At 59.6% G+C, this 18,569-nt stretch overlaps 1 protein-coding gene across 1 annotated transcript; it reads right to left on the reverse strand.

The window, feature by feature from the left end:
* Positions 1-12,678: 12,678 nt before the first annotated feature.
* LOC106497730 (homeobox protein not2-like) lies at positions 12,679-16,126 on the reverse strand. Its single transcript, XM_067297225.1, has 3 exons — positions 15,892-16,126; positions 13,996-14,180; positions 12,679-13,037 (listed from the first exon to the last, which is right to left on the reverse strand). Exons 1-3 carry the CDS (start codon positions 16,124-16,126, stop codon positions 12,795-12,797), a joined length of 663 nt encoding a protein of 220 aa, XP_067153326.1. The 3' UTR covers positions 12,679-12,794.
* Between the last annotated feature and the right edge of the window lie 2,443 nt (positions 16,127-18,569).

The raw sequence follows: 18,569 nt of genomic DNA on the forward strand, positions 1-18,569 counted from the left end.
CAACTCCAGACCTGCAAGCAAGGAGCAGGAATCAACAAGCGGCAATCAAGGAGGTCTGCACGTCTCCCAGCAAACGCCCCGTGCCCACAGCACACTGGTTGTGGCTGCCCTATCAAGTACCGAGCCCAGCTTACTTCAGCTGACATTGAGGTCCAAGTATGGCTGTGCTACAACATGCAGCACGAAAGTATGTTGGGAGAAAGTAGCAGAAACACACCGAGAAGAGAAGCAGGGATGTCCTAACCGCCGATACAACCTAGGACTCTCCTGGGCACGCAGAGAGACCCAAAGAAGTTGACAACTCAGTAACATGAGCAAGGTTTGACCCCCACCTATACCTGAGCTTTATACCATAATAACAAAATCCATTACAAGCTTTTAAACACTAAGACCCCTCCTCCAGCTCAGGGAGTCCCTAATATCAAGCGTCTAAAGGCTGGCTGTCCGCACAGGCAGCAGCCCTTGCGCAGGTCCTTGTCCCCAGTCCCTTTGGCCTTGGCAGGACGAACTGTGCCTGAAGTTACTCGTGTGCAGAGGCATTCGCAGGACTGACAAGCAGATCTGCTCTCTGTGTCTAGCACAGCCCCCTATTTACTTTAGGCCTGGCGATAAAAATAACTACCTAATTAACATACAGTAAAACATCAGCACTGTCACATGATCCAACTGCACCAGATTAAGAGCAGTGTTGTTTCTCCAGCCCTCATCCTGCCAACAGAGCAGCACAGGCTTCGATTCACACACATCTCGGTGAGCAGGAGCGTGATTGCTTTACCCACGATCACTCCCCGGGAGGCACAGGACTGACTGCCGCCAGCCCCGTCCTCCTGACCGACCTCCACATGAGCCAGATCTCCCTGCTAGAACGGCAGGGCGGAAAGACCACGAGCCCACGCAACGACTGATTAAGGAAAGAGGGCAAGAAAAACTGAATCCAAAATGCTGGTTCTGGAATCGCAACGTGTACACGCAGATTAATTCAGGCTTTGCACATCCAAACGTAAAGCGTTCAAGAGACAGTCGAGGCAGTGCAGCTCGCTGCCAATAAACTGCTGGACCTGGGGACCTCTGCCCCTGCTCTGCGCCCCAGAAAGCCTCCACGCAATGGGACCTGCCTTCCCAGATGAGATGACCGGTCACAGGGCGTCATGAAAGCATCTCTGAGTATCAAAATACGATTGTGTATACGTTAGGAACTCGTTAATACCAGCACTAAGACATTTCTGATGGTAAAACTATTAAGCTGTTAGAATGATGTGTTTCTGTCCTGCAAACACTCAGGCACATGCTTAACTAAGAACTCATTATTTCAGCTAACAGGACCATTCTGGGGTGGAAAGCAGAGCATGTGTTTGCAGGATCAGGAACAGTCAGACTACAGCAGTTCTGAAAAAACAGCCCCCGGGCAACGCGGTCTAGCCCTGACGCTAGGTTTGCTTGCAGCAGGGCGCTGGATCTACCAGCCTGCAGAGGTCCCTTCACCCTAAGTTATTTTACAACACAGCTAGGGTAGAGCAGCAGCACACTGAGACATTCGACTGCTGTAACGTAATCTCGGCAAGCTGAGAGAGTTTCTTTAACTTCCGTAAAAACGCTACGCAAAACAACGCTGATTCACAGCAGCTACTTATCTCCCATTGAACGATTGACGCCGTAACGTTCTCCAGGCAAACGGGCACTTCGCCCTACTTCATCTCATCCGCTGGGTAAAAGTTATGCATGTGATGAAGGATTTGTGTGACAGAGACCTGACAGCTTAACAGCCATAATTGCACTTAAAACTGTTTTCATCACTAAAATAATTTCACTAGCAACATTTTTTTTTCCTATTTTGATACTTGGATAATAGCAAGTGTGATTTCAAATGAGAAATGCTCTGTGGAAATAGGTTTGCAAGCTGTCTAACTATATTTTCATATCTGCATATTTGATATAATACAATAGAATAGCATACATAAACATGCAGATGCTGTCTAGTATAAGAAATAATATATATTAAATAGCTATTCTAAGTAGTTAAAAACAGATTGAAGGTAGCAAATACTTCTGGTATCTGAAGCTGGTAACTACCAGGACCAAATCTGAGTTCCTAATAAAAGGAAAGTAAATAGTAAAGTAAATTCTTGGATGTAGGTTAGAGGTTTTGCCTGGGCAATAACCACAGGATCAGGCTCTCAACACAGAGAGATACTTAATTTCAAGAAAGTTTAAGGTGTCAGCTATTCGGAATTGAGGCACTTCATTAAAATAAGCGAGTAGTTTTTGCTTTTAAAGTATTACTATACAGCTCAATGAAAATACAGAAAAAGCAGTGGACTAGCCTGTATCATCCACCACCACAGTGTAATTCTACCAGTCTTTTTGACTTGGGTTTTCTGGAGCAGGAGCAAAATCAGATTTTTTCTTTAAAGAAAAATAAATTACGCTATATGCAAAGCAGCCCTTAAAATGCAGGTGGAAGGTACACGTGGACGTGAAGAGATCGTCCCATACCCAAAACCTTCTACAAAAAAATCAAGCCTGAAGGAAAGAAATCGTGTCACCAGGGTCTCACTTCACCCAGTCATTTAGCATTGATAATTAGTATTAGCCATTTACAGCCAAGCACTATAAAAGGGAAAAGGGGAAAAATAATTGGGGAAACGCTTTCCTCTCCCTCCCTCGTTTCTACTGCCTCGCCCCAAGTCTTTAAGTCTCTGAGCCCTGGAGTCAGAAGAGAGGCTGAACGCGATGAAATTAAAGTAGTAGAGGGAGGAGGGAAGGAAAAAAAAAAAAAAAGCAAGTTTTTGCCACCCAAAACCCTCCTTTTCGAGTATGAGCAAAGCCAAAGCTGCAAGCAAGTAGCTGGAAGAGTCGTGCCAAAAGAGTGCCCAGGTGGAGGAGCCCTGCGCCCCGACAGTCACGCGCTGCACAGAAACACCCCAGCAGCAGGGCCTGCTGGCCCGAAACACACACACACACACACACACGTATGCTGTGCACCACCTCACGCAGCTCTGCTGGTTCCCTGCCCCCCCCAAATATACACACCATAAAGAGACACACCAATACAGTCCCTGCACATCTCCTTTATTACAAACATACACACTGTGCACCCTCCACAAACGCACACACACGTACAACCGCACTCCTTGCATGGGTATATCTGCAACACCCTCCACAATACACACGCATTGCCTTAGGTGGCATATGCACTCCTCTGTAGATACACACTCTCTTCACAAATACACACACACACTCATCCACACCTTCCAGGCAAAAACTCCTACACCCACACACTTGAACACATACCCACACATACCCGCACACCCCTCCAGAGGCGGAGGGGCACGCTCTTACACACGCACACACTTCGGACACACACAAGCTTGTCTACACACAAGCACACCCTCCCATCCACACACAACCACATAGGTGTACACAGTCCTCCTCCACAAGTTCACCTCACACACACCCTACACACATGCGCATACACATCCACACACCCCACCAGACATGCACTCCTCCACGCTCACCCCCACAGCCCTCTACAAGACACACACAACCCACAACACATTGTCACCCGTACCCAGCACACTCCTGTTCACACACCCAACACACTTCTGCACACACACCCCCATCCACACACCCCCCAGCCACTACCTAACACTCCTACACCCGCTTGCACCCAAACACTTGTCCACACCTGACAGTGTACCTGACCACACACCCTACACAAACTCCTGTCCACACACCCCACACTGACTTACCCACAACCCCTCACCCACACCTGAGGGAAGCACCCCTACACACTCCCCCAAACACACACACAAACTTACCTACACACTCATCTACACCTGACACAAACACCTCCGCACACTCTCATCCACATGCACACACTACACCCCCCCTCCACACAGCCTACCCACAACCCACACCTGAGGGGAAAACTACACACACGCTCCCACCCACGCACAACCCTACCCACACGCACCTGAGAGAAACGCTACCCTGCGCGTGCACACACTCCCCTCACACACACACACCTGTACACCCCCACTCACACGTGGGCACGCACCCCCTCACACACACCTGAGAAAAACACTATCACACGCACCCCTCACGCACACACACACCTCACACACACCTGAAACGCTACCACACGCGCGAGCACCCCCTCACATCTCCCCTCACACACACACCTGAAACGCTACCACGCGCGCGCACACACGCGCCCCCTCACACACACCTGAGAGAAACGCTACCACACGCGCACACACACACGCGCGCAGCCCTCACACACACACACACACCTGAAAGAAACGCTACCACACGCGCGCGCAGCCCTCACACACACACCTCACACACACCTGAGAGAAACGCTACCACACGCACACACACACGCGCGCGCGCGCCCCTCACACCCGCCCCCTCACAGCGCCCCGCCGCCGCTCACCTGCGCCACCGCCGCCGCCGGGCCGCGCGGCCCAGGCGCAGCCCCAGCGCCAAGCGCAGCCCCAGCGCCAACCCCAGGCGCCGCCCGGCGGCGGCCCCAGCGCCAGCGCCGAGCCCGGCGGCGCCGCGGGCCAGCCCGGCGCGGAGGCGGCGGCGGGGCTGGGGGTAGCGGGGGTGGCGGCTGCGGGGCCGCGGCGTGGCGGCGCCTCAGCGAGCAGCGCCTCGATGTGGAAGGGCGGCCGGTGCCGCGGGGTTGTTGGTGGCGGCGGCGGCGGCGGGCCTGGCCGCCCGGGGCTGCGCAGCATGGCCGCGGCGGGCAGCCCGCCCGCGCCCCCGCGCTTATATGGGGCGGCAGCGGGCAGGGCTGGCGCGGCCCGGCCCGGCCGTTCATATGCAAAGCAGCGGCGGGGGCCGGGCCGCGCCGGGGCCGGCTGTGGGGCGGCCCGTCCGGCCGCCGCACCTGCATCCCCCCCCCCCGCCCGGCACCAGCCCCCGTGCTTCCCCCGAACGCCCACAGCGGTACCTGCCTCTTCCCCCCAACACCCGCACCCACAACACACCTTGCCCCCTACACCCACCTTCCCCCAACACCCAGGCCAACACTCGCACCTTCCCCCCGACACCAGTGCGGACCCGTACCTTCCACCCAGCACTAGCATGGACCCACACCTTGCCCCGACACCTGCGCTGACACCAGCACCTTCCCCCTTCGCCCACGTGGACCCCACACCTTCCCCACTGGCACGCGCATTGACACCCGTACCTTCCCCCAACACCTGCACGGATCCATACCTCCCCCCCCCCGACACCCTCATTGACACCCCCACCTTCCCCCTGAGCCCACTGACACCTGTGTGGACTCCACACCTTCCCCACAGGCACCTGCATCGACACCCGCATGTAGACCCACACACTTATCCCCGCCAGTCACCCGCACCAACACCCACATGGACACCCTGGCCCCCAACACCCGCACTGGTCCTGCACAGACACCTGCACTCCCCACAGTCGCACACACATCAGGCCTAAACACAGCCAGCGCTAGGGACGCACCAGCGCAGGGCCCCCGCACCACACCACGTCCTACCACCCGCCCAGGTTGCATCAGGGCAGAAATACCCCCAGACATGCGCCTGTGCACGTCAGGCAGACACGCGCCAGCGAAACCTGTGCGTGCGGGGGCTCACGGGCGAAGCGGAGGTGAGCGGGTCCGCCTGTGCGAGCGTGTGCGCTGCAGGGTGTGCGTGCGTCTGGCACACGGCAAAAACAACACGCGCTTTGGAAATTCAGCTTCGGTTCTGGTGAAATACCGGCGTAATGGCCCAGAACCGAACGCGGAAACGGATCCAGCCCCGCTGCGAAGCCGCGGGCGGCACGGACACCTCGCCGCCGTGCGCACACTGAAAATCCACCCGGTTGTACCAAGCGCAGGGAGATCCCCGTGCCGGAGCCTCCAGGTTAACACGGAGCCCAGCTCCCCTGCTGCTTAATAACCTGCCATTAAATACCTCCGCGTGCACGTGCAAGTTGTCCGTCGCTAGCAAATCCCACCTTAAATAAAGTGGACACCCAGCCTCCCTATTCCTTAAAATTCCTTTTCACTGCTTGAGCCATAAAAATAGGCCTGGTTACAAATCTCTATATAAAATATATTTATATATTATATATATATAAATCTCTCTGTATGCGTTTTTCAGTGATTCGAGCGTTTCGAGGCAAATGGAAAGAATGAGATTGTATTGGCATAATTATCCTGATAGCAAGGAAATACCCTGGTGATGGCTGCCCATATAAGAACTTAAAGGGAAGACGATGCCTGCAGGAGACAAAGGAAACCATCAGGTTTTTCTTTTAAACACTTTTTTTTTTCCTCCCATTTAGCATCCTGTCGTTCCCCCCCCCCAGCAGCTTCAAAATAAGTGAATAAATACAGCTGCCGGTTGATTGCTCCTTATACAAATACACAACCCCAACCCCGCCGGTATTTAAATACGGGCTTTAATTGCAATCACATGTTCAAAGTTAGGCGAGCGCCGAAGCACCTCCGTGAAAAAGCCCCCACCAGTTTAAAAAAAAAAAGAGAGAGAAAAAAAATGCTTCCAAATTCAGCTGAGATTCGCAGCTCCCGGATCCGGTTCCTCCGGGCTGTTTGCACCGAGGTGGTGTGGATTAAAACATGGGTCACGTTATATGTGTTTTAACGGGCACCTTCTCAACCCGCCCGATTGAGGCTCGATTAAATCTCCTGATTATTTTTTCCCCTTTTAATAAGCAGCGGCCACCACCGGAGTTCGGGGGTATTTCCCACGGGGAGAAATGGAGGAGATGCTCCATATTACTGAGCATCGCCATTAGCAGTGGCTGGGAACAGCGTGGGTTCGGCTTGGGATCAGGAGGACGGCCAGGCCGAAGGGGATGCTGGGGGAAAGGCAACCGGCCTGGACGGATGGACAGACAGACGGACAGGCCGCGAGCGGGCCAGACGGACAATGCCCGGGTCTCCCCTACGTTGGAATTAGCCACCTAACGACGCGCTCCGTCTCCCATTAGGCCCGTGCGCTCCGCTAACGCTTTGCGGTCCGGGAGCTGGGAATTTTCACTCTCTGGTAACGACTTGGCAAATGTAGCACCAAGCAGCAAGGAAAACAGGGCGCTGGGGGCCCTGGGAACCGCTCGCCACCCAAACCGTGTCCCCCCCCCACCGCACGGCCGGGCCGCGCCGGCTTCATTTCCAAGCCTGGCGTAAAATCTCCAGCGTGGAGATGAAAGGACGTTCCCTGATCCTCTTTTTTTTTTTTTTTGAGTTTTTTTTTTCTTTAAAGAGTGCAGAAAATAAAACGGGATGGGGGGGGGGAGGTTCTTAGAGGACCTGGAAGAAGAAGAAGAAGAAGAAGAAGAAAAGCCCCCCAAACAAAACAACAGCAAAAAAAAGCCCCCAGCCCTTTGTAAACACCCCCCCTGCGCCAAGGGAAGGGGGTGAAAAGCATTTCCTGATAACTCCATTAAAGAATGAGGCTGCATTAACATTCCAAGTACCTTGACAAGAGATGAAAGTGGGGAACTTGAGCTCAGCCTCTCCTTGCTCCAGATGTTATTATGGGCTCCCTGAAAGGTTTTTTTATTTCTTTTCTGCAAAGAGACAAAGATGTTGCCCACTTCAAACGCTCCTAATTGATGCTAATGACTATCAGATAGAGGGGGGGGGCCCCCTTATCCCCCCCTGGAAAGGGGAAAGAGAGAGCGCATTTTACAATCCCCCCATAGAAAACGCCCCACTCTTCAAACTTCGGGATTTTTGTCCCTTTCTGGCTGCCGCTTTCTCTCCTCCTTCGCTCGCCCCCCACCACCATCCTCCTCCTCCTCCTCGCCGTCCCCCTGCTCCTGGGCACCCTGCAGCTCTCCCTTGTTTGCCCATGAGAAATTTCGCACCTCGCCTCAGTCCGTTGGGGGGGGAGCGAGCCCCCCCCGGCCCGCTCAAGCCGCAAATCTCCCCGGCTGGGCGAGGGACGCGGCGGAAATTTCCGAAAACCCGCAGCAAGCACACGCGAAAACGCGACGGGGGGCTTCGCGCATTGGTGATCCGGGCCGAAAAGCTCCTTGACCGGCAGCGTCCGTTCGGCCGGACCCTGTCAGGGAAAAGAGGGGTCCCGGGGGCTCCTGCCGCCGATTAGACAGGCGCGTGCTGGCGCTCGTTAGGGTAACGAGTCCTGCACCGGCGACCAAAGGAGCTTGAAATCATGAGCTCGGAAACCAAGATTGGCCTAAAAAATGGGCGCTCAACACCCATCAGGCTTTGACGTCTACCCTCATGTCACGTTTTCCCAGCCGTTTCTCCTGCGACAGCACAGGTGGGAACGTCCTGGGAAACCAGGGCTTCGTCTTTACTGCAAAAAAAGGAACATGGGGGATAACTGATGTATGTTAGCTCATTGGTCACAGAGCCTGGAGAAGACCAGCTCCCAAGGCCAACCGTCCTCCTTCGTCGTGGTTTCTCCTCTAGGCGTGCCGGGGTGTCGCGGTGCCTCGGCCGTAGATCAGCCTGCAAGAGCCAGGCACCCAGGGAACGCTTCTCCCGAGACCTCGGTGGTTATTTTTGCCCAGGTTGATCCACCATGGGGCCACTGGAAGGGTGACGGCGCTCTGCACGGGCACGTGGGCACGGACATGAGGGTGGGGGAACGTGTCTCGCCTCTGAGAAAGACGGGCCAAACACTGGCCTGCAGCGGAGGTGGCTGATGGCAAGAGCAATGTCCTGCTGCCCCCCATCCTTCTCCTTTCTCCAGCTCTGGGGCAGTTGGTTTGGTCCATCAGCGCAACGGGAGATGCTTCCTAGGGGCTTCGCTTTCTGCAAGGGGCTGCGAGCAAAGCGGGGTGCTGCCAAGGGGAGACGGTGTCTTGGGAAAGGCAGAGGGCAGCAGCCCCTCTGCCCCCAGCCCCAGACGGCCAATACACAACCCAGCCCCGCTTCAGACACCCGCCCGGGCTCCTTTGTCAGGTTAATTTGGGGTAATGGCCTGCAAAGCACCTCAGCCCCATACAGGTCTCATTAGCACTTGATAATGTCGAGCATCCTGAAGGATTGCGGCTCTTCTCCCCTCCCCCGGGCCCTGCGCCCAGCTGGCCAGGGGACATGGGGACGTGGGGACGTGGGGATGTGGGGATGTGGGGACATGGGGACCTGAGACATGAGGATACGAGACATGGGGATGTGAGGACATGGGGACCTGAGACACGGGGATGTGGGGACACAGGGACGTGGGGACATGGGGATGTGAGGAGATGGGGACATGGGGATGTGGGGATGTGGGGACATGGAGATGTGAGGAGATGGGGATGTGGGGACATGGGGATGTGGGGACACGGGGACGTGGGGATGTGGGGACATGGAGATGTGAGGACATGGGGACCTGAGACATGGGGACGTGGGGACATGGGGATGTGGGACATGAGGATGTGGGACATGGGGGCCTGAGACATGGGGATGTGAGGAGATGGGGACCTGAGACGTGGGGATGTGGGGACACGGGGACGTGGGAACGCTGCTGCATTTCGACTCCCCTTGTCACTCCATCGCCCAGAGCAGGGGGAAAGCACCTCTCTCCCCTGGAGTCTCCGGGCCTTCCCGGGATTTATCACCCGATTTATCTAGTTCGGACTGGACCGAGATCCCCCCCAAAAAAGCCTGGGAGGACGCCCGCGGGTCACGCGCAGGCCCCGAACAGAGGCGCCCTGTTCCCAAGCCTGCCAGCGGGTTGCAGCCGCAGGTATTAAGAGCATCCCGAAACCATGCATTTCAAATTAATTGGGAATTATAAACAAACTAAGCATTGAGGCCGCATGGGTACAGTCAGGAGCGCGCGATCGGCCCCGCTGCTCCCTTCAATTATCTTTTCTCTCCCACATTGTTCTCCCCTAATGAGGAGGCTAATGACCAAAGGATGGTTCATAAGTGGTTCCCAGACTCTCCTTGCCCAGGGCAAACACCGTCCACAATAGGATCACAAATTGTAGGGAGAAGCCCCGGCTGATCACATCAGAAACGGTGCACGGATTTATCTCTCTGCCTTAACAATAACAGTATGGTCTTAATCGCCGCTCCAAAGGGACGGCTAGCAGGGGATCGGCCGGGCCTCATCATTAAAAGCTGGCAGCATCTTTGCTAGCGCTGCCCCTTTGTTCATCTTTCATTATTCCAGCGCCCTGGCCCCGTTAATTCCTCTCCATCTTATTAAATCAATAGACACGGAGTGGGGGAAGGACGGGCCAGAGCAGGGGTCGGATCCAGCCCCGGTCGCGGCAGGGGTGCGCTGACTTCCCGAGCGCGAGGAGAGGGTCGGATCGGAGGCGAGCCAAGGCGACGCCGCGCGCGTTCGCGCCTGACTCGAGTCAAGGCGATATTTCTGCATAGAACCCCCCAAATATCGCCCTGCGGGGTGGTTAAACGCGGCCCTCGACGCCCGGGTCCCGCTGCCAAAGGCAGCTCCATCCGGGGTGACCGTCCCGCCACCGATCCCGGAGCTGCCGCAGGAATAAAAGGAGTTTAAGCTGAGCGTTTTGGGGTGGTGAAGCCACCCGGCTGGTCGCCGGTTCCCCCCCCGTCCCAGGGGAAGCGGGAGTTTTGCACCGTCGGCTGCTGCAGACCCTGAGCTCGGGGTGATTCCCTGCGGAAACGGGCCGTCGGGAGCTTCCCTCGATGGCTCACGGTGGCTTTTTTTATTATTATTTCCGCTCGGGCCAGGCAGCGCGGAGCAGGCAGAGCCGCCCGCCGGCCTGGGGAGGTTTTATTTGATGTTTCAATCGGGAATTCGAGAGCAGAAGGGGGGGGGAAGGTTCCTGAAGCGTTTAACAAGATTACACGAGGGGCCGGAGCCCGGAAAGGCGGGCGGCTGACCCCGCGAGGCTCAGCGCCACGTCTTCAGCCGAGGGTCTCGCCCTCTTGATAAGGCGGCTTAATTCTCACTTCTCGGTGTGATTTAGTCAACCCACCTTCTGCAGGTAGGGAGGGAAAAAAAATCAGCGCCCCTTCTCTAAGAGAGCTGCCGGGATCGGGAAGGGGCTTTGGGATGAGCCATGGCGTCCGGCCCGTTCTCGGCCTCGGAGCCGGGCGCTGGGCTCTTATCATTCCCATTCGGGCAGCGATGGGCAGCTTTGTCCTGCAGATCCGCTCCCTCCCCGCCCTGCGGAGCCGGCAAACAAATTAATCAGCAAATTAATCAGCGCTAGGAGGCCGGCAGGGCTCAGCCTCCCCCCCCCCCCCCCAGCACCATGATGCCCAGTGGCAGGCAGCAGACGGGGCCCAGGTGTCCTGGGTCTCCTCGTCCCCCCCCGGACCAGCCAATCCCCAGGGAACATCAAGCAGGAGGAGAAAAGCCCCCCAACTCCTCATGATAAAAACCACTTTTTGAACTGCTCAAGTCGAGCCCAGCAACGTTAATTAAAGGCATTTCCCCGCCGGATGCCATCCGCATCCGGGTCGGAGACGGGCTGAGCACAGGCAGCACTCGCAGCAGGGATGGGAGGCCGTGCTGTGGCCCGGCACCGCGGGCAAGGCCCAATCCTGCCCGGCGCCAAACGCGGCCGGCTCGCTAGAGGATTAACCGCGTGTCCTGAGAACAACTTAACTCCCTCGAGCGGCTCGGCCCCCGGCCGGGCGGTATTAAAACGCCCCGCGGAAGCCCCGTCGTCTCCGGGCCGGTTGCAATAAACCCGCCGGCGCGGCGGATTAGCGGCCGTAACAAAAGGGCGGCTCCCGTCGCATCATCCCCTTCTCCTCGCTTCCCCCTCCCCCCCAGCTCCTTCATCATCGTCCCCTCCTTCATCACCCCCTTCGCCTTCCTTCCTCCCCCTCTCCTCCATCCTCCCGTTTTCTGGCCGTCGGGGGGATGAATTCCCTAATGCCGCGGGCTGCCTGCCTCGAGGCAGCACCCCGGCATCTCTTAGGGACTATCCCTGGAGAGCGGGATTCAAATTCCAGCAAAGCGGTGCCAGCACCGTCGGCTGCTTCCCAGCTCTGCCGGTGACTTGTGTCGGGAAAGTCACAGCCCTCCTCCTCCTCCTAAGGCAAGGCCGGACAAATCCCAGGTCTTGGGGCAGGGATCGGACTTGCTGAGGTTGCCAGCAGGCAGACACCTCCCTTCCCTGGGAAGGGATGAAGGGAGCCAGGCGAGCCCAACTTCAGCCGTCTGCGAACAGGGGAGAGCTCATCTCTGCAGCCTGTTCTCCAGCTTTGGAGCGAGTGTTATGGGAGGGGGGGGAAAGAAATCCCAATATCTCAGTGTTTGTCCACTGTTTTACCATCTTCCCAGTCTGAGGAGGTTAGTCCTACGCACCGATAACCAGCTTGCTGGATGGGCAAACATCTATCTTAAACCACCTAAAGCCATCCGGAGTGTTATCTGGAGAGGAGTTGGACAAAGTTAAACCAGTGAAGTGTGCGTGTCGGGGGGGGGGGAGGTGAAACCATGTAAGACAATTACTTGAGTGACATTTACAGCTAAATTCCCGATTCCTTGTGGAGGGAAAAGGCAGCTAGGATGGCTTAATACATAGATAGGGAGGAGGGAGCCTTCAGCTTACAGTTTCAAGCTGCTAAATCCTCAGGGAAGCATCAAGAGCTGCTTCACTTTGTGCCCCACGGTTCCCCCCGTCGGAAGAACGGGGGCAGGTGAGCCAAGCGGGAACGACCACGTTCGCTCTGAAGTCTCTCTCTAAACAAAGTTGCATAAATAATTTATTTTCGCACTGCAAAAATAACGGCTGCCCTGTATATATTAGATACGCTCGTTGCCAGCATCATCAATATACATCAATATACATACATCAATATAATACATATGGGAAACGTGGCCCAAAGCAGCAGTTCAGCAGCTCGTTGCAACAGCCTGTCCAGGGGGCTGCGCAGTCACTGTCTCTGAGCACGGGGACGGTGTGGCGTCTTCCCGACTGTCCTCTGCCGGGAAGTCCCTGTCTTCCTCGCCATGGTGACTCTGTGAGTCCGGGCTCCTCTGTGGGGTGGCCAAGCCCATTTTGGCCAGTTTGGCTTGTTGCTGTTCCAGGCTTTGTTTTCTCCACTTGATCCTCCGGTTTTGGAACCAGACTTTCACCTGAGAAAGAGGCAAAGTTTGGCTTTTGAACCCAGCTTCTCCACGGGACCATGAGCTGTTAAACCTCAGAGGCTCAGGCCAGACACTACAAAACCCCTTAATTAGGCTCAGCCTCAGAGATGTTCCCCTGGCTGATCAGGAGGACAGATATCCCCTGTCATGCTCCAGCTCTTCCCACGCACATCCCTAATTCAGGGGCCCGATCCTGCTCCAGCTGAAATTAAACCCTGGCTCAATTTGGGGTTTTGGGGTTGCCTTCAGCAGGCAGCTGAAGTCTCAGTGTTGTGCAGCGCCCGGGAGCGCTCTCTGTCCCCCGGGGGGATGACAAACTGGACAGCTGAACCCAGGGGCTGAACCCGCCGTGATCTGGTGCCTGCCAGCAGCAGGGAAGATCCAGCATTAACTCGGGATCCAAGTTCAACCCCTCCACGCAGCCCCGGCACTGCCGCTTCTGAGACTTGTTTCCCCAGCTGCGAGCCTTTTTATTTAAAGTATTTAGATGCAATTTAGAGGCAAATTTAGAGGATTTAGAGGAATCGCAATTACACTTTAGAGGAAAAGCCCGTTTTCCGAGCACACCTTGAAACAGGAGCCCAGCCCCGCACTGCGAATACTGATGGGATAAAAGGCAGCAAGTATCCCCTCCGGGAGAGCTTCCCATCTCCCGGGACGTGTCCAAGGGCACGGCCAGCGGGACAGGACTTGCTCTTCATACTTCTGTGGAGCAACACCTTGCCCTCCCTCCCATCCCAGAGGAGGGAAAACCCAGCCCCGAGGCAAAGAGCTTGGTGGCCAACAGTGATGGAGCAGCTACCCAGCTCCAGACTCCATCCCAGGTTCCCGCTTGGGACTTTTCTCCCCAAACAAGGGGAGATAATGCCCACGGCATACATAGGATCAGGAACACCCCGCAGAAAGGGGGGACCTTTGGGGTGGCAGGAGACGGCAGGGGCCTTACCTGCTCCTCGGTGAGGTGGAGGGCCGCGGCGAGCAGGCACCGCTCCGCGCCCACCATGTACTGCTGCCGGGCAAACTCCTTCTCCAGCCGGGCCAGCTGCTCGCTGGTGAAGATGGTCCGCACCCGCTTGGCTTTGCCCGCCTTGGCCTTGAAGATGGGGAAGCAGCACTTGGACAGCAGGTAGCCTGGAGAAGAGAAGGGGGGTGAGTCAAGTGGGACGAAGAGGCACCTCGGGATGGGGGTCCCCTACAGATGAGTCTGGAAGGGGGGTATCCCTCTTTGGAGAGCTCCTGAGGGGGGTCCCCTCTGGGGCAGGGGGTGATGGGGAGACCCTCTTTGGAGAGGGCCCCATTTGGAGGGGTCCCCGTGGCAGGTCCCCATGGAGGGTTGCCCTCTCAGGGGAGGTGGCAGGAGGGTCCCTGAGGAGGGTCCCACCTCGGGGAGGTGGCAGGAGGGTCCCCATGGAGGGTCCCCACGGAGTGTCCCCCCTCAGGAGGCAGCAGGAGGATCCCCATGGAAGTTCCCCCCTCAGGAGGCAGCAGGAGGATCCCCATGGAGCTTCCCCCTCTCAGGGCAGGTGGCAGGAAGGTCCCTCATGGCAGGTCCCCTGAGAAGGATCCAAATGGAGGGTCCCCTCTCAGGAGGCAGCAGGAAGGTCCCCATGGAAGGTCCCCTCTCAGGAGAGATGGCAGGAGGGTCTCCCACAGCAGGTCCCCCCTCAGGAGGGTCCCCCATGGCAGGTCCCCTGAGAAGGATCTTCATGGAGGGTTCCCATGGCAGGTCCTCCCTGAGGAGGCAGCAGGAGGGTCCCCCATGGCAGGTCCCCCCCTCAGGAGGCAGCAGGAGGGTCCCCATGGGGGGTCTCCTCTCCAAGGAGGTGGGAGGAGGGTCCCCATGGCAGGTCCCCTGAGGAGGATCTTCATGGAGGGTCCCCCCTCAGGAGGCAGCAGGAGGGTCGCCATGGAGGGTCCCCCTGGCAGGTCCTCCCTGAGGAGGCAGCAGGAGGGTCCCCCATGGCAGGTCCCCCCTGAGGAGGGTCCCCCCGAGGAGGCAGCAGGAAGATCCCCCATAGCAGGTCCCCCCTCAGGAGGGTCCCCATGGCAGGTCCCCATGGCAGGTTCCCCCTGAGGAGGCAGCAGGAGGGTCCCCCATGGCAGGTTCCCCCCGAGGAGGCAGCAGGAGGGTCCCCCATGGCAGGTCCCCCCTGAGGAGGGTCCCCCCGAGGAGGCAGCAGGAAGATCCCCCATAGCAGGTCCCCCCTCAGGAGGGTCCCCATGGCAGGAGGGTCCCCACGGCAGGTTCCCCCTGAGGAGGCAGCAGGAGGGTCCCCCATGGCAGGTTCCCCCCGAGGAGGCAGCAGGAGGGTCCCCCATGGCAGGTTCCCCCCGAGGAGGCAGCAGGAGGGTCCCCCATGGCAGGTCCCCCCTCAGGAGGGTCCCCATGGCAGGAGGGTCCCCATAGCAGGTCCCCCCTGAGGAGGCAGCAGGAGGGTCCCCCATGGCAGGTCCCCCCTGAGGAGGGTCCCCCCGAGGAGGCAGCAGGAAGATCCCCCATAGCAGGTCCCCCCTCAGGAGGGTCCCCATGGCAGGAGGGTCCCCACGGCAGGTTCCCCCTGAGGAGGCAGCAGGAGGGTCCCCCATGGCAGGTTCCCCCCGAGGAGGCAGCAGGAGGGTCCCCCATGGCAGGTCCCCCCTCAGGAGGGTCCCCATGGCAGGAGGGTCCCCATAGCAGGTCCCCCCTGAGGAGGCAGCAGGAGGGTCCCCACGGCAGGTCCCCCCTCAGGAGGCAGCAGGAAGGTCCCCCATAGCAGGTCCCCCCTGAGGAGGATCTGCCCCGAGGAGGCGGCCGGAGGGTCCGGTGCCCCCGAGGAGGCCCCGCCATGTCGTGCCCCCGTACCGGCGGCGCCGAGGCGGCCGGGCCAGGCGAGCGGCCCGCAGCAGGCGGCGCAGAGCGGCCGCGGCGCCGGGGCCGGGGGCGGCGGGGCGGCGATGGCGGCGTTGCCGGGCGCCCCCCAGCGCGGCGGGGCGGCGGCGGCGGCGTTGGCGGGAGGCGGCGGCGGCGAGGCGCGGCCCAGCAGCGCCGCGATGGTGAAGGCCTGGCCGGGCGGCGGCGGCGGCGCCGGGGCCGCCATGGCGGCGGGAGCTGCTCGGGGGCCGCTGCCACCGCCGCCGCCGCCTTTATAGGCCGCCGCGGGGAGGGTCCCGCCGGGCCCCCGGGCCCCGAGGGGCGGGGAGCGGCGCCGGCCCGGCCCCACGCCCGCGGGTGCCCTGCCCTGGCGTGGGCTTCATCCCCCCAACGTGTCCCCTGCCCTCGGCGTGGGGTTGTCCCCCAACGTGTCCCCTGCCCTCGGCGTGGGCTTCATCGCCCCTGTGTCCCCTGCCTTTGGTGTGGGGTCATCACCATGTCCCCTGCCCTCGGCGTGGGCTTCATCGCCCCTGTGTCCCCTGCCCTCGGCATGGGGTGGTCACCATGTCCCCTGCGCTCGGCGTGGGGTTGATCCCCCCTGTGTCCCCTGCCCTCGGCGTGGGCTTCATCCCCCCTGTGTCCCCTGCCCTCGGTGTGGGCTTCATCCTCCCCTGTGCCTGCCCTCGGTGTGGGGTGGGCGGCGGGTCTCCTGCCTTTGGTGTGGAGTTGTCCCCCAACGTGTCCCCTGCCCTTGGTGTGGGGTGGGCGGCGGGTCTCCTGCCCTTGGTGTGGGGTTGTCCCCCAGTGTGTCCTCTGCCCTTGGTGTGGGGTCATCACCATGTCCCCTGCCTTTGGTGTGGGGTTGTCCCCTGATGTGTCGCCTACCCTTGGTGTGGGGTCATCACCGTGTCCCCTGCCTTTGGTGTGGGGTTGACCCCCAGCGTGTCCCCTGCCCTTGGTGTGGGGTGGTCACCATGTCCCCTGCCCTCAGTGTGGGGTGGGCGGCGGGTCTCCTGCCCTTGGTGTGGGGTTGTCCCCCAATGTGTCCCCTGCCCTTGGTGTGGGGTGGTCACCCTGTCCCCTGCCCTTGGTGTGGGGTTGTCACCATGTCCCTTGCCCTCAGTGTGGGGCTGTCCCCCAACGTGTCCCCTGCCTTCAGCGTGGAGTGGGCAGCGGGTCCCCTGCCCTTGGTGTGGGGTGGCCACCGTGTCCCCTGCCCTCGGTGTGAGGCAGGCACCAGTCTCCTGCCTTTGATGTGGGGTTGTCCCCCAGCGTGTCCCTTACCCTTGGTGTGGGGTGGTCACCATGTCCCCTGCCCTCAGTGTGGGGTGGGTGGCGGGTCTCCTGCCCTTGGTGTGGGGTTGTCCCCCGATGTGTCCCCTGCCCTCGGTGCGGGGCTGTCCCCCGTGTCCTCTTTCCCTGCAGGAGGCTCTTATCCCAAAATGGGGCAGGAACGGGGATGCGGGACCAGCCAGCACGGCCGGCGTCACCCCGGGACCCCCACTCAGCCAGCCCGGGGGGACATGGGGCGCAGGGCCTCGCGGTGGCCCTCGGTCCCCTTGAGCCATCCAGCGGGCCCGACCCCTTCGCCGGCCCGGCCGCCCCACGGCTCAGCGGGGCAGAGCCATCGCGGGGCCGGCAAGGCAAAGGGACGTGACCGGGGATGCGCTCGGAGGCGGTGGCAGAGCCCGGGGGCCGAGGCGGGGGGGGTGTCTCCCCGCTCCGTACCCCCGGCAGGACCCTGCTGATGGGATTCAGATGGTCATTAGGTTTGGAGAGTCTTAAAATCGCGCAGCTTTTTCCTAACGAGCTGGGAAAAGTCCCACCTCGGACGCCGGCCCGGCGGGGGAGCGGGGCCCCCGTCGAAAGCCTCCGCCGCGCTTTGCTCTTTTATAGCGGAGGAAACGGGGCGAGGGGGAGCCCGAAAACCGGCGCCCGCAGCTGCAAAGCGTTTCGCCACGCGCAGCCCATATCCCCCCCCCTCCTCCTCGGCTTGGCTTTCACCAGCGCCCGGGGAACCCGCGGGAAAAACTGGGAAAACGGAGCTGGGAAAGCCATCACGCGGCAGCGCCTTTGCCCACCCCGACGCCGAGCTGGCGACGCGTCTCCTCCGCGGGCCGTTCGGGACGGCACGGCTGCATCCAACCCGCCGGGTGCGGGCGGCACCGGGAAAAAGGCCCTAAAAGTTCGGTGGGGGAGCAGCCCGGGCGCCCCAAATCCGCGTTTTGCCGGGATATCGGCCCGCAGCTGCTGCGCGCCGGGGCAAATAGCGGGCCCGGGGGGGGGGGGGGCAGATGAAAGGGCCGCCCCGGCGAGGGGGATTTGTCGTTAGTGCTTCTTAATTACGGTCTTGAAAGGGCCGAGATAAAAAGGCGGGAGGCCCCGCTTCGCCGGGAGGTACTTTCCCTTTTTTATTCCCTTTTTTTTCTTTTTGCCCTCTCCCCGGGTTGCTCGGCAAACATCCCCCCCCCCCGGGAAGGGCTTAAACCCCTTCAAACGCTTGCGGAAGCGCCGGCTCCGAGCTTCCCCCCCCCTCTCCGGTCGCATCCCCTTGGCGAGGGCAAACACAGCCGTGTTTGGGCAGCGTCAACACGGGCGGCTTGGCCGGACGCCGCTGTGCCGGACCCCCCCCCCCCTCCGGCCATGCGGGATCGGCCCCCCCCCGTCCG

The sequence above is a fragment of the Apteryx mantelli genome, chromosome 5 (genome assembly GCF_036417845.1).
Source record: "Apteryx mantelli isolate bAptMan1 chromosome 5, bAptMan1.hap1, whole genome shotgun sequence".
Classification (NCBI taxonomy): domain Eukaryota; kingdom Metazoa; phylum Chordata; class Aves; order Apterygiformes; family Apterygidae; genus Apteryx; species Apteryx mantelli.

Coding starts and splice junctions, on each gene's coding strand:
- LOC106497730 (XM_067297225.1), bottom strand. CDS start 16,126: ATGGCGGCCCCGGCGCCGCCGCCGCCGCCCGGCCAGGCCTTCACCATC. Junction 14,181..15,891: donor CGGCCGCCTCGGCGCCGCCG/GTACGGGGGCAC, acceptor TCTCTTCTCCAG/GCTACCTGCTGTCCAAGTGC. Junction 13,038..13,995: donor TCCACCTCACCGAGGAGCAG/GTAAGGCCCCTG, acceptor CCTCTTTCTCAG/GTGAAAGTCTGGTTCCAAAA.